This window comes from Ovis canadensis, chromosome 23, assembly GCF_042477335.2.
Source record: "Ovis canadensis isolate MfBH-ARS-UI-01 breed Bighorn chromosome 23, ARS-UI_OviCan_v2, whole genome shotgun sequence".
Classification (NCBI taxonomy): Eukaryota; Metazoa; Chordata; class Mammalia; order Artiodactyla; family Bovidae; genus Ovis; species Ovis canadensis.
In genome coordinates, this window is record NC_091267.1 from 74,496,059 (window position 1) to 74,517,560 (window position 21,502).

The 21,502-nt window shown below is 50.3% G+C and overlaps 1 protein-coding gene across 1 annotated transcript in view; it reads left to right on the forward strand.

Annotated features, from left to right (window-relative positions):
• The window catches only part of ZCCHC2 (zinc finger CCHC-type containing 2), a 55,070-nt gene extending 41,672 nt beyond the window's left edge, over positions 1-13,398 (forward strand). The window contains exons 10-14 of the mRNA XM_069569115.1: positions 240-304; positions 687-781; positions 4,846-4,974; positions 8,989-10,299; positions 11,337-13,398. Of these exons, the coding sequence (XP_069425216.1) occupies positions 240-304; positions 687-781; positions 4,846-4,974; positions 8,989-10,299; positions 11,337-11,404 (1,668 nt within the window). The 3' untranslated portion in view covers positions 11,405-13,398. The remainder of the gene's footprint in view (positions 1-239; positions 305-686; positions 782-4,845; positions 4,975-8,988; positions 10,300-11,336) is intronic.
• The last annotated feature ends 8,104 nt before the right edge of the window (positions 13,399-21,502 follow it).

Sequence of the window (21,502 nt, forward strand, 5' to 3'; positions counted from 1 at the left end):
CCATTTTATTAATACAAGCAAAATACAGAGTAGGTGTTTTTCTCATGATTAAACATTTGTCAGAAAATACACAAATTTTAGTGGATCAAGTAGGTAACTTCAAAAAAGGCTGAAAATAAAAATGTGTTAAAACATACAGTTGGGATTGTGCCATTTTAGTGTCTTGTATCAGAATAAGAGGATGCCTCCTTGAGTATGGCTGAGCTTTGGTCCAGTTACTTTTTTATTCTTTTCCGTAGCATTCAACTGAAAAACGAAGTTTATCTTCAATAAGTAAGAAGAAAGGAAAGCCACAAATAGAAAAGTAGGTTTAATTCAATGTTTCCAGTAATAGAAATTGGCCAGAGAAGACAACATTTGATAATAGACCTGTTTAGTTTATGTAGTGTAAATAGTATTTTTCTGTTAGTTTTCTTTTTATTTTTACTCTGGACTTCTGTTTTGTAGTTCTAGATAATCAACACCTGCACATAATAAAGCAAGGCTGTTGTCGTGTGTCGCACTCAGCTTGGAGGGACAGCCCCCCGCCCTGCACACTGAAGGGTGGCCTGTGCATCCACATGTACCTTCCTAAGCTTTGTTGTTGTTGCTGAAAAAATTCAGGGGAATTTTATTAGTATTGTACTTAATGTGTTCTCTAGGGACTGTTAAAAAAAATGTTGGTAACATGTATGCTTTTGGCTTAGGGAGAAAATTAAGAAAACTGACACTAGATTGAATAGTAGAATAAATGGTATTCGCATCTCTGCTCTTCCGCACACCCACGGTGGTTCTGTGAAAGGTAAGGGAGTTTTTCTTTGAATTACACATCACCTAAATCTATTTAGCAGGGTACCTATTAGAGTGGGTGTTGAACTGTTGGGTCAAAGCCTCACACACATTTTCCCTGCATTGATATGAGTAGTAATTTCTGAATTAACTCCATGAATACTTCAGACATATTTAATGCAGGAAGTTTGGTCTGGCCTCGGAGGTGAAAGGACCTCTGCCACAGCGACACTCTGGCCCCTTCCCCTCCCCCAGCAGCAGCGGTCTCGTCAGGGGTCTCCTCTTCAGCCACTCCCTGCTCCAGAGCAGAGGCCGCAAGACCTGAGGGGTCTACCCAGCCCCACAGAAGCCTGCACTCTTGCGTTAAAGTCATCTCAAAAAATCTCACTGCCTCTTTCAAGCTTTAATGACCGTCCTTTGTGGAGCTTTTTGGGAATCACAAACTGAAGTCAAGATAGCAGGAGAAATATCAGCAACCTCAGATACGCAGATGACGCCGCTCTTAGGAAAGAAAGTGAAGAGGAACTAAAGAGCAGCTAGATGAGAGTGAACCAGGGGAGTGAGAAAGCTGGCTTGAGACTCAGCGTTCAGAAACGTGAGATCATGGCAGACAGCAGGGGGAAAAGTGGAATCAGTGACAGGATTTCTTTTCTTGGGCTCCAAGATCAACTGCAGATGGTGACTGCAGCCATAAAATTAAAAGACACTTGCTCCTTGGAAGAAAAGCTGTGATAAGCCTAGACAGCATATTAAAAACCAGAGACATCGCTTTGCCAACAAAGGTCAGTCTAGTCGAGGCTGTGGTTTTCCCAGGGTCATGTATGGGTGTGAGAGCTGGACCATAAGAAGGACCTTGAGAAGGCTGAGCACCATGGTGTTAGAGAAGACTCTTGAGAGGCCCTGGGACTGCAGGGAGAGCAGAGAAACCTGGGGGCCAACTCATTGGAGTAACTTCTTGTGTTGTAACACTGCAGTGTCTGAGATTCCCATGGTGATGGCAGCTGAAAGAAGGGGGCGCTGCTGAAACAAGGGGGACAGGAGTTCTCGGTGGAGGACTAGAAACAGCTCCTGCCGGGACTCCCTGTCTGTTTGCTCCTGGTTCGTTCTCTGCACTGCCTTCTAAACCACATGCTAAATCAGATCATCTTGAGTTAAGATTCCCGTCAGGTATACGCCATCCTCATAACATCACTCTGGTCTCATATGATGTGGGAACTACATCCAAAAAGTTGGTAACAGTTTCTTCCCCTTTAGCTTCATATTTTCAGAGATACATGTGGACTTTGATCTCAGACAGGTGTAGGTTTGTGTCTTTGCCAGCCCTCAAGTTTCTTAAATTTATAAAAGAAGAATAATATCCACCTCACCAGATTGTAAGACTTAAATGTGACAACATATGAAAAGCATTTGGCTTGCATCAAGTACCAAGGTGTTCAGCCATGTACTTCCTCTTGCCTCTTGGAATAAGTTAGAAGCAAAGATGCACTGTCTGGGTTAAGAACTTGTGATGATCGATCAGACTCTTAACCCCTTTCTTTACTTTCAAATATTACGAAAGTGCAACCTCAGGATTTTTAATTCAAGATTAACCTTATTCTGTCTGGTTCTCTCTATATGCCACTGTTTCATATGTGTGTGTGTATTTACTTATAGAGTAGAGCTATAAATAAAAATACTTTGTGAAACTATTGCCAGGTATAGCTGAGATGTTTGCTGACCGCAGATTAAAGATAAACCCCTCTGTTTATCAATCCCTTTGAAATGCTGAGGAATTACCCTTAAGATTTTTTTAACAGAACACACACACATTTAGTAAATGTAGATGCTATATTGAAGCTGAGAATATTGGGTCCTTTGATTCATGGATTGTCCAGATTTTTAAATAGTTTGAGATAAGTGTTTGTAACTTAAAATTTAACTTCTATTTTGGGTAAAATACATTTATGTAGTTCAAAATTCTGAAGGTACAAAAGGGAACAAAATAAGTCCCCCCGCCCCCCGTATGTTGTCTTCTCCCCGAAACAGTGCTGTTCATTCTCTGTGTTTTCACAGTCTTTGCTTTTAAAGCTCAAGCTTTAGTCTTCCTACTAGAGAGGAGTGTGCCTTGCCTCACTTAGAGTGCGAAGGGCCTTCATCCAGTTGCACTGCCCATGCTTCTCCCGGCCCATTTTTCTGTTGGCTGATTGCGGCACCGAAAATGGGGGGTTGGCCTTTCAGTTTATTTTAGATTAGAATGATTTAAAGACCTTCATCTTTCTTTAATAACTCATTGTGGGTCTTCTGTCTGATGCATCTAAATGGTTCTTAAGTCGGTCTAGCTTCTTTTTGTCCATAAATACTAAAAACTAGATTTTTATCATTAGAATAGTGGCTAGTGTAAGTTTTTTCCTCTTTGTTGTCTTAATAACATGGCACCCCGTCCCATCACTTCATGGCAAATAGAAGGGGAAAAGTGGAATCAGGGAAAACAAGTAAAAAGTTTATCAGTTCAGTTCAGTTGCTCAGTTGTGTTCGACTCTTTGCAACCCCACGGACTGCAGCCTGCCAGGCTTCCCTGTCTATTACCAGCTCCCAGAGCTTGCTCAAACTCATGTCCATCAAGTCAGTGATGCCATCCAGCCATCTCATCCCACCCTTCTCTTGCTGCCTTCAATATTTCCTACCATCGGAGTCTTTTCCAATGAATCAGTCCTTTGCATCAGGTGGCCAAAGTATCAGAGCTTCAGCTTCAGCATCAGTCCTTCCAAAGAACATTCAGGACTGATTTCCTTTAGGACTGACTGGTTTGATCTCCTTTCAGTCCAAGAGACTCTCAAGAGTCTTCTCCAACACCACAGTTCAAAAGCATCAATTCTTCGGTGCTCAGCTTTCGTTATGGTCCAGCTCTCACATCCATACATGACTCCTGGAAAAACCATAGTTTTGGCTAGATGGACCTTTGTTGGCAAAATAACGTGTCTGCTTTTCGATATGCTCTGTAGTTTGGTTATAGTTTTTCTTCCAAGGACCAAAGCGTCTTTTAATTTCGTGGCTGCAGTCACCGTCTGCAGTGATTTTGGAGCCCAAGAAAATAGTCTGTCACAGTTTCCATTGTTTCCCCGTCTATTTGCCATGAAGTAATGGACCGGATGCCATGATCTTAGTTTTTTGAATGTTGAGTTTTATATTTCCGTTTAAAAGGGCAGTTTGTGGAATAGCCTTTGGCATAGTTAATGATCCTTACCTTCCTCACCTTCTGAGTCCAGAGCATCACATTTCTTTTTTATTATAAAAATTCCAGAGACTCCACACAATTCTAAAGCACCTGGATTGTCAAAAACAGGAAATTATGTTCACTATAGATTTAGATTTATATATGTATTTCTTTGAGAATTGCAAATTAATCTATGACACTTGAGTGATTAAAATTTTTACTAGCTATATAATGTAAAGAAAATAATGCAATAAATTATTTCATTCTGAGAAATAGCTGCCTCACCTCCTTTTTTTAAACACTCTGAAGCCTACCCTGTGCAGTAGTGAAGGCCTCGCTGCGTGGTAGTGAGCTCACTCTCCCCAAGTGGTTTGTTGCTGGTGTGTTTTTTGTCCCAGTCCATCATTTATTTCTGCTTAGAACTCAGGGGCTACTCAGTCTACTTCATGGGAAGCAATTTAATCTTTTCAGATATTTTAGGCATAGAAATTTTAACTGAAAGGCATTTTCGGCAGTCGTATTCTTGAGTTGTTTTCTTTTGTTTTTTTCTTAAGAAAGAGTTTTATAGTATGCTCTGAGGCATGTTTGACTTAAGTGGTTCGATGTGGTAATAATAGGCAGACCCTACAAAGAACATTAATTCTGATTTTTAAAGTCAATAAGATTGACTATTTTCTCTGCCTTTGTTTTACGAATGTATTTGTCAATTATTTTCAGTTAAAATTGTGTTTCAGTAATGGATTTTTACTTTGGTCAAGGGCCACTTTTTACTACATAATTATAGAAAAACTGAAAAAAATTTACAACTATAATTTCTGATGGTTCAGCTCAGAAATTTATTTAACTGAACAATTCTACTTTTTAAAAAATCATGTAACTTTCAGATGTGAGTTTGGACATTGGATCTGGACATGACACGTGTGGAGAGACATCTTCAGAGAGTTACAGCTCTCCTTCTAGCCCCCGACATGATGGAAGAGAGAGTTTTGAAAGTGAAGAAGAAAAAGACAGAGGTTTGCTCTTTGGAAGGGTGTGGGGGAGGCAGAGGGAAATGTGTGCTCTAAAATCTGTCAAACAACTATTTTTATGGTACTGAAAATGTCATTATTGACTTTAGATTTAATTGGTATAACAGGTGTCTTAAAGACCATTGACTTAGCAGTTTCTAGTAATGTTGATTTTTTAAACCTGTTTCACTGGAAATGATATTAAAGAGAAGACAGTCGTAACAAAATATAGAGTCAGTGTAGAAAGATTGAAAATTGCATATTGTTAGAGGGATGCATAATTTTTGTGTCTTCCTGATTGACCATCTTTATCGTTATGAATAGCCGTCTTTGTCTCTAATGGCAGATTTTGTCTTAAAGTCTGTTTTATCCAATGATAATACTATAGCCACTTTAGCTCTCTCTTGGGTGTTTGCAGGACACTTCTTTTTCCATCATTTTACTTTAAATGTGTTTGTGTCTTTGATTCTAAAGTATGTCTCTTAAAGACATCTTACAGTTGGATTATGATTTTTCTAAGCCATTCTGCCCATCTCTGCCATTTGGCTGGCTTGCTTATGTATTTAAGTTTACTGTAGTTAATGATAAGGTAGGATTTCTATCTGCCGTTTTGTTTTCTGTATGTACTGTGTCTTCAAATCCTCCTTACATGAAAGCTCAGAGTCAGCCAGAAGTGAGGACTGAGAGCCGCCTTAGGTCTTTACTGGACGGGCCCACAGCCCTGCATATGAGCATGGCCTTCGAGATTGCCAGGGATACAGCTAAGGTTTCCAGAGCTTCCTGTGGACATCTCATTCTTCAGTTCTTTAAGTTTTTTGGTCAGACTCTTGTTAGTCCCAACTGGCAATGCCACCTCAGTCAGCCACGTTGGTAAGCATTCGCCGCAGATGGCGACAGATGCCCGTGGGCACGCCGCTGTGAACATGGTGGCTGAAGCTGCTAGCCACTCAGGCGCGTCTGGCTCTGCTGCCTCGTCCCGTAGCCCGCCAGGCTTCTCTGTCCATGGGATTTCCCAGGCAGGAATGCTTTAGTGGGTTGCCATTTCCTTCTCCGGGGGATCTTTCCCACCCAGGGAATGGACTTGGGTCTCCTGCATGGCAAGTGGCTTTGTTGGCGGTGGTGGTCATAATGGGGTTTTGTTAATAAGACGTTATACTTTTCAAAGTCATCTCAGAAAAGGAAAACCTATCTCTAAATTGCTAGATGAGTCCTTCTAATGAATGCTCAGAAAACCATTTGAGATCAGTAAAAATCATGGGGCCATTTGCTATGACTTAAGATGACTTAAAGCCCAGTTCATTTAGAAATTTAACTGATCATCTGAAAAATGTTAACAGCTTCTTTTGAACTTAAATATTATTTTTAACTCCTACTTGTGTGAAGGTACAGATACAGATATAATGCCTTAAGTAAGTTACTAATGGAATACTTTTTGTTTTGCAGAATTTAACAAGGAACTCCTCAGTTATTAAGAGGAGTTTATATTAGAACCATTTATTCATAAGTTGAATCTCTTCTCTCTAATAAAAATTATTATTGAGTTAGTAGTAGTGTTGTTTACATTCTGTGTCACGAAACAGGTTCTGTTTAACCTTTCTCCAGGAAGTATAGTATGATTTGTTTTTAGAATTGTTTCTAAAAGTTTTAGCTTCTTAGCTGAATATAGCTAGTTACTACCTTAATAAATATAAGCATTTTAAGTACATAATGCAATTCTGCTTGTATTTGTAAGCAAAAAGATGTTAAATGAGGTACTGCATTTAACTGGATAGTCTCCATACATAATACTGCAGTATCTGGGTTTATGATAGTTCAGGCACTCCGTCATGTCCAACTCTGCAGCCCCATGAATCGCAGCACTCCAGGCCTCCCTGTCCATCACCAACTCCCGGAGTTCACTCAGACTCACGTCCATCGAGTCAGTGATGCCATCCAGCCATCTCATCCTCGGTCGTCCCCTTCTCCTCCTGCCCCCAATCCCTCCCAGCATCAGAGTCTTTTCCAATGAGTCAGCTCTTCGCATGAGGTGGCCAAAGTACTGGAGCTTCAGCTTTAGCATCATTCCTTCCAAAGAAATCCCAGGGCTGATCTCCTTCAGAATGGACTGGTTGGATCTCCTTGCAGTCCAAGGGACTCTCAAGAGTCTTCTCCAACACCAACACCACAGTTCAAAAGCATCAATTCTTCAGCACTCAGCCTTCTTCACAGTCCAACTCTCACATCTGTACATGACTACTGGAAAAACCATAGCCTTGACTAGATGGACCTTTGTTGGCAAAGTAATGTCTCTGCTTTTGAATATGCTATGTAGATTGGTCATAACTTTCCTTCCAAGGAGTAAGCGTCTTTTAATTTCATGGCTGCAGTCACCATCTGCAGTGATTTTGGAGCCCCCCCAAAATAAAGTCTGACACTGTTTCCACTGTTTCCCCATCTATTTCCCATGAAGTGATGGGACCAGATGCCATGATCTTCGTTTTCTGAATGTTGAGCTTTAAGCCAACTTTTTCACTCTCCTCTTTCACTTTCATCAAGAGGCTTTTTAGCTCCTCTTCACTTTCTGCCATAAGGGTGGTGTCATCTGCATATCTGAGGTGATTGATATTTCTCCCAGCAATCTTGATTCCAGCTTGTGCTTCTTCCAGCCCAGCGTTTCTCATGATGTACTCTGCATAGCAGTTAAATAAGCAGGGTAACAATATACAGCCTTGACGTACTCCTTTTCCTATTTGGAACCAGTCTGTTGTTCCGTGTCCAGTTCTAACTGTTGCTTCCTGACTTGCATATAGGTTTCTCAAGAGGTAGGTCAGGTGGTCTGGTATTCCCATCTCTTAAAGAATTTTCCACAGTTTATTGTGATCCACACAGTCAAAGGCTTTGATAATTAAACTGAATTAAATATTGTACTTTGCCCCCTTTACACCAAAAATGAAGAAATCCAGGGGAAGTCTATATTGCATTTATTTCTGTTTACAAGCTTAAGAGTACGTAAGAATGACGCAGTAATAAAAGGAAACATGGTGCAGTTTTGCATCTGCCGCGTGGCTGTTTGGTTTTAGGAGAAGCTGCAGTGCTCTTGTGTTTCCCTTGCTTCTTGTGTTCTAGCGTTTACTTTATGGCTGTAACGGTAGCTTTACGTTTTCGTTCTCCCACTGAAGCATTTAAAAGGAAGACTATTCTGCTCTAGGAAAACTGTCTTCCCTTCTCTCTCTCTAGATGTTTAAATTAAATATGGTCTTGATTGAACTCCTTTAAATTGTATAATTTATGAGAGACAAACGTGAAGACCTCGCGTTTGGCAAGCAGTACAGCATATAAATCAAATGAATTGCCTAAAATTGATTAAAGGTAAAAGATACCTGATCCCTTGTAATAAAGGTCTGTGTTTATACTGTGCTTCATCCAGGCTCCATTAACCTTTTGTTTCTTACCTGTCCAAGGGTTTTTTAAGATACATATTTTTTTAGAGCGGTTTTGGATTTACAGTGAAATTGAGAGAAAGACACAGAAATTTCCTGTGTAGTCCCTCTTCTCACACGGTATCAACATCACTGACTAGAATGGCACATTTGTTTCCCAAGGATGAACCGAGTTTGACACAAAACTGACTCTGACACGTGATGCGTCTAAGGGCGCACTCCTGGTGGTGAGCCTTCAGTGGCCCTGGGCAAATGTGTGAGGACACAGGTTTCACCGTTACTACACCACACAGTGTTCTCACTGCCCTGAAAGTCCTCTGCTCTGCCGCCTCATCTCCCCCCGGGCCTCCACCCCCGGCAACCACCAATCTTTTTAATGCCTCCTTAGTGTCCTGCCTTTTCCAGAATCTCCATATTTTTCAAATAAAGTCCATAGAAAGCCAAAAATTAAAAGTTTAGCTCAGTAGTCAGGAAACTGAGGGGGATACATTTATTGGTTTTAAAAGTCAGGGTATATTTTTAGGTATACTTAAATTTTATTTCTAGCAGGATGGACTGGAGAGGATGCTTGTGTTAACATCTGTTTACATGTTTCCCTCAGACACGGACAGCAATTCCGAGGACTCTGGAAATCCCTCGACAACCAGGTTTACGAGCTACGGTTCTGTCGGCCAGACGGTCACGGTCAAGCCACCTGTTCAAATCGCTTCCTTAGGAAACGACAGCGCAAACCTTCTGGAAGATCCCTTAAGCTCAGCCAAGTATCAGCATCTTTCTTTCATGCCAACTCTACACTGTGTCATGCACAATGGTGCCCAGAAGTCGGAGGTCGTGGTACCTCCGCCCAAGTCTGCTGATGGCAAGACGATCGGGATGCTGGTCCCCGGCCCTGTGGCGCTCTCCGCCCTGCGGGAGCCCACGGACCCCGCGGCCCTGGGCGCGCTCGGGCCGGCGGCGTCCGCTGGGGACTCGGAGAAGCCGCTGGAGCTGCTGGCGGCCCCGCTGCCGCTGCCCTCCGGCTTCCTCCCGCACGGCGGCGGCCCCGCGCTGCATCTCACCATCCAGAGGCTGAAGCTGCCGCCGGGCCCCCCCGAGAGCTGCGCCCTGAACCTGGCGCCGCCGCCCGCCGCGGGCCTGGGCGCGGGCTCCGCGAGCGCCACCTACGGCCCCGGCCCCGGGCCCTTCCCGGGCTCCCCCGTCGCTGCCACGGACCCCGTCCCGAAGGCCGCCTCGCCGGCGGCGGGACTCTCTCCAATGGTGCCTCAGCTGGAGGGCGGCGCGGCGGCCGCGGCCCCGCCCGCCGGCGTGAAGGTGGTGGTCCCCGCGGCCGCGCCCGCCGCCTTCCCCGGGCCGGCCGCCACGAGCGCGCCGTCGGGCGCCCCGAGCCCCGCGCCCGCGCCCAGCGCGAGCCCCGCGCCCAGCACGGCGCAGGGCGACGGCGCCGCCTTTCTGGGCGCGGGCGCGCTGCTGGCCCCGGCCGGCGCCTGCGGCTCGTGCGGCCGGCGCTGCGGCTGCGGCGCCGGGCTGCCGCTCGGCGGCTACTACTACCCGGGGCCGGCGCCCGGGCCGCTGTACCGCGTCTCGCCCTTCTTCAGCCTGCCCTCCCTCTGCAACGGCAGCTACCTCAGCCAGGCGCCCCAGGGCAGCGGCGGCCAGCTCCCCTTCTTCCTGCCTCAGGCCCCGTACGCCAGCGGGCTGGTGCACGACCCGGTGCTGGGCGGCCAGGCCGGCTACGGCGTGCAGCCGGTGGCGGGCTTCGGCCGGTTCTACCCCGTGTACCCGCACAGCGTGGTGGCCGGCTCGGGTGGCACGGCGCCCAAGAAGAGCGGGAGCGCCTCGTGCTACAACTGTGGCGTGAGCGGACACCATGCGCAGGAGTGCAAGCAGTCGTCCATGGAGGCCGGCCCACAAGGTAATCACGAGAGCACCCGGAGGACTTGTTTCTGAGGGGCCGGAGGCGTGCGGCTCCGTGGGAGCAGCAGGAGCCGCCGGCGTGTCCGCAGGCTGCGCGCACAGCGACAGCCGAGAGGTGCAGGCGGCCAGACAGCGCAGACACGGGTCCGAAGCTCAGGGCAGTTCAGAGGAGTCCCGCTGCCAGGGAGGGGGGAAACCGGAAAGGCGCTTTCTAAGGGATATAGTGGGATTTGCAAAGTCTCCTTGCTAGCAGCACTTTTTTTTTAAAGCAACAATCCCGTTTCATAGAGTAAGCGGAAGTTTTAAATACTGAAAAACTAGGAAGTGGTAGTCACCTGACTCGGGAGATCCTTCGTTGTTTGGGTCTGTCTGTGCACAGGCAGATGACCTCAGGCATGCTCCCTTCTTTCCCAGCCGACCTTAGTTTCCAGTGCTGTCACATTTTAAGGCACAGAACAGTTAAGCACTGCGCTTTCCTGGTGGCTCAGAAGGTAAAGAATCTGCCTGCAATGCAAGAGACCCGGGTTCGATCCCTGGGTCGGGAGGATCCCCTGGAGAAGGGAATGGCAACCCACTCCAGTGTTCTTGCCTGGAGAATCCCATGGACGGAGGAGCCTGTGGGGGTACAGTCCATAGGATGGCAGAGTCAGACATGACTGAGCGACTAACGCTTTCACTTGGGTGTGTTAACACCACAGGAAAGAAATTTTTCTTAAGTACAAGTAGGATGCCAAATTCAATGGAGGCCTCAAACTGTTAGGGTTCAGCTCACACGAAACTTTTGCCGTTTTGCCAGATCTCGACACAGGAAAAGGGTCTTGAATGGGGAGTGTTTGCTTGGAGTTTTTGAGGCAAAGTTGAGTTTGATAGCTTTAGGTCGAACTTAAAGCACAAACTTCATGTCGCTAGGACTTTCTGGGTCACGGCAGAGCGGAAGGCGCTGCCTAGACGGAGGGGCGGGCCGTCTGACGCCGCGTCGTGTGTGGTGCCTTAGGCGAGTGCACAGTGACTGAGCAGCTCTCTCTCCCGTTTTAGGCTCTTACAGGCTGAGATACGCACCTCCCCTCCCCCCTTCTAGTGACACGTTGGATTCTGCAGACTGAAGTAAAGCTTGCCTCCTTCATACGCTGAAGTGCGGGCAGTCGGGGGTTGGGGGGGGCGGTGTGGAGGGGAGGGAAAGGAAAGGCGTTTCGTTTCGTTTGTGTTTCTTTGTCTATACATTTCCTAGATTTCTATGCAGTTGAGATTTCTCATTTCTCTTGTACGGATGTCCAAAACAAGAATGCATTGCTTTTGAGCCTCTGGTCTCCTGGTTCAACAACAGGCTTATCTGTATGATACGTGTAACTTAAACCTTCAAACAAACTATCAAAAGGAAAATCTTGATGTGTGCTTTTTTAAAAAAAAAAAAAAACACTGAATACTTGCTGTGTGCAATGTTTACTGAATCTTTGAAACTGTGTATTTGACCTTTTTTCATAACACTGGTGACAGTCATATGGTTTGGGGGGAAAAAAAACAACTTTGCTTCTTCCCCAGCTTTTCTCACTTTGGCCCTAATCTCCACGTTTTTGTCCCACCTCCACTCTTGACAGCGGCTGCCGGAGCGGCTGGCCCTGCACTGTCCACACTCTAAACCGCTCTGCGTAGTATCACTCAGCCATAAAATGCTTCACCTTCACAGTAAGGGAGAATCCAGTTCCCCAGGCAGTGTGTGCATATGTAATAAACACTTCCATGTACACACACCAGTGCAGCGCTCGTCCAAATGAAGATGGGCGTGGAAGACAGGAAGAGGTAAAGCCGGGTGAGACTGAGGAGACGTGGCACACGAAGTGGGCAAGGAGCTTTTTCTTTAAAACAGAAACTTTTTTACTCCATCATACGTTTTTAGCCTGTTGCTTCAGAGAGACATAAAGTGAACAAACTCGTGTGAGTGTGGTTCTCCTGTGTGTTTGTGTTTGTAACGAAAGCCAACAGCCAGTTTTACATGGAGTCTACCGCAGTCTACCACTGTGTCATGTAAAAGACACGATTTCTTTTCCTTACACCAGCTGTCACAGTGTTCTGTTGTGTTTGAAACGTGTACGTTTTATTGTGATCTGAACAGAAGCTCTGTGTTTCTACAAAAGTCAGGTATTTGTTCCTATCCTGTCTCTCGTAGCAAAGTCACTTTGATAACAGTTTACCACTGTGCTTGGTTAGAATGTGAAAGACTGAATTCTGAGTGTGTTGAGATGGTGTAATCATGTCAGTGTCCCGTCACTAAGTTTAATGCTGCTGTTCAAAACGACTGTTTGTTTGTTTTTAAAGCTGATCTATGTACTAAATTGCTTCCAGGTAATTTTTGATTTCCTAAAGTGCACTGAGGTTATCTGGAAGACTGGGTGTAGGTTTGGACCGCTGCCATCAGTGGCCCGGAGCAGCCTCGGGGGTGAGGGCTGGGGGTTGGGTGTGCTCGCCCCACCCTCAGTGCAGAGCAGAGGTGGCGAGTGTTTCTGTGGGGTCACGTTGGTGGGCAGCAGAGGAACTAAACTATCTGACCTTGGCTCAGAAACCTAACAGGTTGCCAGACAGAAGGAAACACTTGAAGTAAGAAGCTTTCTGTAAAGCTTCATAGGTAGAGTTTATATTTATAGCACCAATGTACATTTTGAAACCTTCTTTCAGGGGTGGGAGTAAAAGGGGAAGAAGGGGGGGGTGGGAGAAGGGGTAGGCGAAAGCTTTAATTTAAAAAGAAAGTTCAACGAAAGGAAATTATTTTGATTAAATATATTTTATTTGGGTATTTTTGGACCATATTATTAAATTAATTGTTAAGCTGCAATCGAGCTGTGGAAGTGAGAGTTTTGATAAGCCCTGTATGGACCGCATTGTGAATCACTTGCCAGTTGTACTTTATGGAGCTTATTTTATGATTTAAAAGACTGTACTGTATATAGGAGGTATGTTACCTTCTCCTTATTTGTATGTTTACCATATACTTTGATATTTGAAATGTTATGTACTGGAAAGGCCACTTATATTTCTAGAAAAGATTGGATTTTATGCAACCTTTTTTCCTTGAATTAACAGCAATAAAAAAATGAAAAATGGCTTCAGAATTGTGCTTTATTGCAAATGTTGTAGCAGTGAAGAGAGGGGGACATCATATCCGGTGGGTTTGGAGTTGTTTTTCCTTTTTAAAGAATCAACCAGTTATTTCCCTGTAATGTGGGCAGTGAATCCCCTGGTTATTTACCATCTGGGAATCCCAGCCACCCCAAGCAGCCTGCCTGACTGTACAGGTCACCCGCGTGCCCACTGCGAGCAGAGCCTTGCCTGGCCCCTCCGGGGGTCCCGCGCTCAGGGTGCGGGTCTGGAGCCGCTCGTGCAGGCTTCCTCCGTGCCCGCCGGGCGGGCCACGGGTCTGGAGAGATCGCGGCGCCCCCTGGTGGCCCGCAGGCGCCCGCTCCGCTAGCCGGCGGGCAGGCCCTCCCGCGGCGCGGCGGTGGCGCCGGTCTGCGGGGCGTCTGCTTCCGCCGCGCGAGGTCCCCGCTCTGTGTCACTGGCCTCTCGCTGCGCCGTTTCGCGTCCTCCTCCCCCAGCGCGCAGTCTATTCTTCCTTGGCTCGAGCTTTAGAGAAAGGGCGCCCTTCACCTCGCCTCCTGAGACTGCCTCTTCTCATCCGGTGTCAAGCAGACACCTGGGTGGTTTTCACTGCTCTGCCGTCCTTAACGGGAGCGTTTTTGCCCCAGCCTCCCGGTGTCCACGTGCAGGAGCGCCCTTGGGAGACACATCCAGGCACGCAGGGGCGGGGCCGTAGGCCGTCCTCCCAGACTGGCCGGCGGTTTTCCAAGTGGCTGGCGCTCGGTCCGTGTCCCGGCCGCTCCTGAGGCCTGGTGACAGTGCCCCGGGCACCTGGGCGGGGGGTGGCTGCGTGTGAGGCTTCATGGAGGAGTGCCTGACTGCACGGGCGGGCACGGGCGGGCGCGGACGGCCCAGCCGAGGCCGGGGACGCGCTGCGGGCACCTCCGGGTGACAGGTCCCAGCCAGGGCCAGAGACGCGCTGTGGGCACCTGACAGATCCCAGCCAGGGCCGGAGACGCGCTGTGGGCACCTCCGGGTGACAGGTCCCAGCCAGGGCCAGAGACGCGCTGTGGGCACCTGACAGATCCCAGCCAGGGCCGGAGACGCGCTGCGGGCACCTCCGGGTGACAGGTCCCAGCCAGGGCCAGAGACGCGCTGTGGGCACCTGACAGATCCCAGCCAGGGCCGGAGACGTGCTGTGGGCACCTCCGGGTGACAGGTCCCAGCCAGGGCCAGAGACGTGCTGTGGGCACCTCCGGGTGGCAGGTCCCAGCCAGGGCCGGGGACGTGCTGCGGGCACCTCCGGGTGACAGGTCCCAGCCAGGGCCAGAGACGCGCTGTGGGCACCTGACAGATCCCAGCCAGGGCCGGAGACGTGCTGTGGGCACCTCCGGGTGGCAGGTCCCAGCCAGGGCCAGAGACGTGCTGTGGGCACCTCCGGGTGGCAGGTCCCAGCCAGGGCCAGAGACGCGCTGTGGGCACCTGACAGATCCCAGCCAGGGCCGGAGACGTGCTGTGGGCACCTCCGGGTGACAGGTCCCAGCCAGGGCCAGAGACGCGCTGTGGGCACCTGACAGATCCCAGCCAGGGCCGGAGACGTGCTGCGGGCACCTCCGGGTGACAGGTCCCAGCCAGGGCCAGAGACGTGCTGTGGGCACCTCCGGGTGGCAGGTCCCAGCCAGGGCCGGGGACGTGCTGTGGGCACCTTCGGGTGGCAGGCAGTGTGGTTAGGAAGTGGGGGAGGGGGGTGACAAGGGCAACTGTCGTGGGAAACGTCGTGAAAGAGTTATGGGATTTGTGGTTCAGTAGTAAAACAGCGAGACTGCAGAATTGGGAGTTGTTGGTTGAAGGGAAAATTGGAGGTTGCCAGATTTTAAATAGAGACAAAAAGAAAAAATTTTGTTGACATCATTTTTGAAACTGTCAGATGGTTGAGAGAAAGCCTGGAAGTTGAGAGACCGGTTAGGGTGAGGGCACGACAAGAGTCGGATGGCAGAGGCGGATGGAAGGAACCCTGGGCTGCAGAGCTGCGCCTTACCACGTGGATGACAAGCTTGTTTAAGTTATGGCTCCGAGCATTAAATAATAATGGGCAGGGTCCAGCATCATGAAATAGCACCAGGGAGGCACTCAGATGTTAGCAGAATTCTGTTTCGATGAACAGAATTGTCTGCCTGAAGGCAGTGGTTGGTTGTAGCGGTGAGGAGCTTAGGAAATGTATTTCTTCCTTATGTTAAGCTTAGTTGTTTGAGCTCTCTCCATTGATAAAAGATAAAATATTCCTTGTCCTCGAAAATTATTTGGGATTTCCCCAGGTGGTCTAGTGGCTGACTCTGCGCTCCCAATGGAGGGGGCCCAGGTTCGATCCCTGGTCAGATCCCACATGCTATAACTAAAACCCAATGCAACCAAATGAAGTATATATTAAAAATTATTTGGAGGCAATTCTGGGCTATAATTGGAGAAGGCGGTGGCAGTCTACTCCAGTACTCTTGCCTGGAAAATCCCATGGACGGAGGAGCCTAGAAGGCTGCAGTCCGTGGGGTCACTGAGGGTCGGACACGACTGAGCGACTTCACTTTGACTTTTCACTTTCATGCACTGGAGAAGGAAATGGCAACCCACTCCAGTGTTCTTGCCTGGAAAATCCCAGGGACGGGGGAGCCTGGTGGGCCGCCGTCTATGGGGTCGCACAGAGTTGGACACGACTGAAGTGACTTAGCAGCAGCAGCTGGGCTATAATATCCATGGGCTAAGTCTTGCAGAACCGAAGTAGAATAAGGTCTTCCAAGGCAAATCCACATTGTAGTTTTTTTCTAAGTGCTAAATACCTAAACTTTCTGAAGGTCCCCGAAAGATTAAAGCACAATGCAAAATAATCTCTTTTTTTAACAGGTAGCATCTAGTACTCTCAGGAGCACCACCCATTAGAGCCTGGAAAACACCTTTTTTCAATTCTATGTACTGATTACAAAAGCATTCTAAGGTTAAGGCAGTGAAAGCGAGTGCAGGCAAGCTGTGGTAGCAGTTAACCCCGTAACACTTCCATCTCTCCTCTCGAGGGAATGAAGAGAAATACTCACACCCCACCAACCCACCCACAAAAAGGATGCACTTATTTCTGGAGAAATGAATTGAGGTCTGGGGGATGGAAGAAGAGAGGGTGCGCTTTTAAACATGGTTGCTGCACTTCTGGTCGTTTCCCTGGAGCTGGAGGAAAGTCTGCAGCGGGTCCTATTTCGCGAATGAAGGGTCCTGGAGTCCAGGCTGAGAGTCACCGCAGGTGAGGGTGTTTCCCCTGCAGTGCCCGCGCCCTCCTGCAGAGGGCAGCACTGTCCTTTCCCGGAGCGTGCATGGTTTTAACAGCTGAGGTCCATCTAACATCAGTATTTCAGTTTATCGCTACTTACGGGTCACGTTGTGCCCATATGTGCAAAAGTAACTGTGCCGTATCTCCAGAAAAACTGACCTAGTTGTTAAATGCTGTCCTCTTTTGGAAACTTGGCCCCTTTGGAGCATGGGCACCCGTGGCGTGACCTGTGTATCCAACTGTCTGTCCACCTTGGAAGCAGGGTGGCTTTAGGCTCCCCATTCCTGCCCCTGGAAAACGGGGCCCATCACAGTGGAGATGAGGAAAAGCCTTCCTGCCGTCACGGCTCTGCTGCACTGACCGCTGGCCTCAGCCTCCAGAGCTGCTAATCCCGAGGTCCTGGTTTGCTGCTTGAGACCTGGGGGTAGGGGTGAGGCGTGTGTGTGTTGAGGGCTCCTTCACTTTGCTTCTTTGTCCTCTTGGCAGCTCCAACGCCATCCACTGGAAAGGTCTCACCCGCCTCGCGACCCAGATTGCTCGTTGGGCAGCAGCGCCACCTGGTGGGGAGAGCACACCGCGGCGAGCGGCCCGGCAGGCGGGGGCGGGAGGCGCGAGGCGTTCGGGGCGGCGACCCGCGCTCAGGGCCTTCCAGCGTGCGGGCGGCTGTCCGCGGAAGCAGCGTGAGCAGCCTCCCCTTGCAGCCTCCGCAGTCTCAGTGGGGCACACGCCTTACACGCACCGATGGTGCTTCCGTCTCCCGTGCGCAGGGGGCGCTTCTCCCTGTCCGCCGCCGTTGCTCGGGGGGCTTCAGGGCCGCAGACCCGCAGCCGGCGGTGAAGGCCCGGGCCCAGGTTCAGAGGAGGCTCCCCTGCTCGTCCACGGCCCGCAGCGCCCCCCGGCTGAGCCCAAGGCCACGGCCTTTGAAGCCGCATAAAACGGTCCATACCCGTGGTCTCAGGAGCCGGGGGCCTCTGGACTCCCTGCAGGAGCAGAGGCCCGGCCCTGGGCGGCCCGATTGTCTCTTCGCTGCGTCTCAGCTGAAGGATTTGAAGACGCGGGCTGAGGGCAGGCGTGCAGAGGTGGACACCTCCGGACCTCTGGACGTCTGTTCTGTCTCCGATGAATTCCAGGAGCGGCATTCCTCGCCTGCACCCAGGGTTTTAAACAGGCGCACTGTCCTCCGCTGAGACACCGACTCTCGCTCTGGAGAGGTTTTCATGATCCCCCAGATGTCTCGGTAAATCGAGCATTTAGTGACTCTTCATTTTAAGACTTTGGGACTTCGGAAACGCAGTGGCAGGGCACAGAAGACACCTGACTGCTGACGCTGGAAAAGCTCTGAGAGTGACGTGCGGACTGTCGAGAGCACTCCGCCTCAGCCCGCGCGGCTCAGACACCCAGGCGGAAAACGGCAGCAGCAAAGGCACCCGCAGGCAGACACAGCGGCGGCCGTCCACCGCGGAAGCCCCTCTGGGTGCTCCAGGGAGGCCGCCCGCTCACCAGGGGCCTGGGGCTCATTCGTGCTCGGGTATCAAGGGCTGGACTCGGGATGTGGGCATCCCGCGTGCCTCCTACGCCTTCATCAGACGAGCTTGTGCAAGAGAGGAAGCCTTGTTCCAGCACCACCCCCGATTCACACCATCCTTCTCGGGCTCATCTACAGAGTGGGGATAACAGTCACTTTGTTAGAATAGTTACAAGACTTGACTCCAGTGAAATGCGTGAAGGACTCAATATCAGACACACAGCAGGCGCTCTGTAAGTTCGTGAAGGTGGCAAACACCTGAGTGCCCATCGGGGCGGACCGGTCACAGCCTCATGACCGCCCTTGGAGGCAGGCGCGCTGCGTCAGCTTACAGCTGGGGAAACTGAGGCACGAAGGCCCCCCACGCATCTGAGAGCACAGAGCAGGTCAGTGGCCAGGCTGGGACTGGCCCCGAGCCCCCCCAGTTCTCTGTGCTGGGGTCCCGGGACACCGCAGGCGGGGCATGGACGTCCAGGGCGCCCCGCCCGGGGCCCAGGCCAGCTCTGCTGTGAGCCCTGCCGTCTGGGACACCCGGCCCTCCTGGACCTTCATCTCTCACCCGAAAGCTGAGTGCTTGCTTAGAAGGTAGTAGACACTGAGCTGAATGACTACAGAATTCTGACTGGAAGCTTGCTTTTTCTCTTTAAGTGACTTATCAGGTTTCTGTAGCTCTCTTTCATTTAACTGACCTGCAGTCCTTCGGGGGCGTGGCCAGGCGCGCAAAGCCCAGCTGCGCCCGCGTGCTGGCGGAGGGCACGTGGCACCCGGGGGAGGAGAGGAGGCCGCGTGTGGGGCGGGCGGGCACCCGGGGCAGCCGGAGCGGGAGGTGCCTCCCATCGTCAGGGCTCTAGGCTCTTCTCTCCTTGTGCTCATAAGGTTTTCTCCTGGGGGGCCTTCCAGTCAAAGAAGCGGAGCTCACGTCCCAAGTCCTGTTCTGAAGGTCACAGGGTCAGCCGTGGTCAGCAACATGACCCACAGCCAGCCATGCTTTTACATCTCTGAGTGGATGAGAAGAATACTTTTATCACGACACACAAAAATCATCCAGAATTCGTGTGTCAGTGTTCACCAAGTTTCTTGGAGTCCAGCCGCTCTCCTTCCTCTCGTGAAGGCTGCTTTTGCCAGAAAGTCGAGTAGTTATGAGAGGCACCGCGTGACGATCAGAGCCCAAGACACTCTCTGTGTTTTGGGAAAAGCTTGCTGAGCCCAGATGCCTGTCCACCTTCTCTGAGTAAAGACGCGCTCTCTGGCGCCTCTGAGGTCCTCTGTGTGAGAAGGAATTGGAATTGCTCTCCTTTTTGCTGCAGAGTCGTCTTAGCACAGCGAGAGAGCCTCTGGCACGCGGGTTCCATGGGCCATGCAGCAGACATCTCTCGGCTCAGAGCTCAGTGTCACGGGGGGCGCAGCCGTGGGTCCCGGGGGTGGACGGGTGACCTCCGCCTGCTGAGACCTGGGAAACGATCTGCAAAGGACACAGCATCTCCAGGGTGGAGGGGCAGAAGGGAAGAAGTGAGACATCCCTAGTGATGAGGCAGAGAGAGGGCAGAGTGTCATGGAAGACGGGCTTCAGAGAACGCCCTGGGACACGGGCAGGGGGGCCGCGGGGCTGGCACGGACTCCAGTGAGACAGACGCGGCCTGAACCTCGCAGGAGCCAGGACGGGCGCCTGCCTGGAGGAGAAAAGCGGACTCTTCTGCTCTTGCTGAGTCTGAGTGACACCTGGTCGTCCAGGCCCCAAAGTGCGGCCTTGCGCCACCTGCGGCAGAATCACCCGAAGGCTCGACTGTAAGCACAGACGTCTCAACTCTTCCCCATCCCTGGAACAACCCCCCAGAGAACGGGAGCTCCCCGGGGTTCACTGGGTGGGGGCTGGGAAGACACAGCAACCCGCCAGAGAAGGCTGAGGAGGAGGCGGCGGTTCGGGAGGAGGTAGCCTGGAGACACAGGGCTCGGATGGTCGTCACCGACACGCCAGAGACCAGGAGACACAGCTGTGACCTTGCCAGCCACGAGGTCCTGGCGACTAAATCCCAGTTTCAGAGGGATGGTGGGGCGGGCCGGGGGCAGCGGGCCGAGCCGGAGGGAGATGGGAGACCCGGGATCCACCCCTGGGTCGGGAAGATGCCCTGGAGGAGCGCATGGGGCCCACTGCAGGGTTCTCACCTGGAGAATCCCACCACAGAGGAGCCTGGCGGGCTGCAGTCCACGGGGTGGCAAAGAGTCAGACTCGACTGAGCAATTAACACTACGACTATCTTTAAAGTATTGCTTAAATGAATGTAACTAGTGTTAAAAGCTATTTTTAATATTTCAGATTTTTAACATATTTTAAAAATAGTTCAAGACTATTATTAACACTGCTACCTATTTTTAAAGGCAGTATGTGTAATGCAGCACTTTGAATCCCACGGCTGTCCCACTTGAACTGGGGCCCGGGAGCAACTTCCCTGACTGCACACAAAAGTCGACAAGAGGGTCCACCTCTTCGGGTTTTCGTGCACGTTAAAACGTTCCAGGGTGGTGAGGCACACAGGGAGCACTAACATGGTGTTCTACTTCCTTTAAAAATACTTTCTTATTCAGAACCTGCCCCCCTCTTTCAGGGCCCGCCGGGGACACCTCCCTTTGCCTGTGACTGCGTCCTTTTGCTTGCGCCAGCTGCTGCTTTTGCCCCACAGCCCTGCAGTCATCCCACACGCGCAGCCCTTTTCACATAGTTGGCGAGCCAGTGTCCGTCCTTTACTATCAACTAAAGCCCTGTAGTTAGCGTCAGGGTTTACTCGTGGTCTCGTGCGTCCTGTGGGTTTTGACTGACGTATGACGATGTGCCTCACACAGAGCAGCTCCCCTCCCCTGGAGACCCCACGATCTGCGTGCCCGCCCCTCCCTCCCCTGGAGGCCCCACGCCCTGTGTGCTCGCCCCTCCCTCCCGCCCCTGGCAGCCACGGATCTGTCTACTGTTTCTGAAGCTCCGCCTTTTCCAGATTGTCCTATAGTTGGAACCACACAGTACGTAGCCTTTTCAAATTGGCTTCTCTCACCCAGTAATATGCGTGTAAGTTTCCTCCTGTCTTTTCATGGCCCAACAACTTTTTTTTTACCGCCGCCCCCCGCCCCGAATATTCTACTATCTGATGTGCCAGTTGTTTCTCACTCACCTACCAAAGGACATCTTGGTTGCTTCTAGGTTTTGGCTATTATGAATAAAGCTGCTCTAAACACCCACGTGTGGGTTTTTGTGTGGATATAAGTTTTCATCTTAGTTGGGTAAATACCAAAGAGTGCAATTGCTGGATC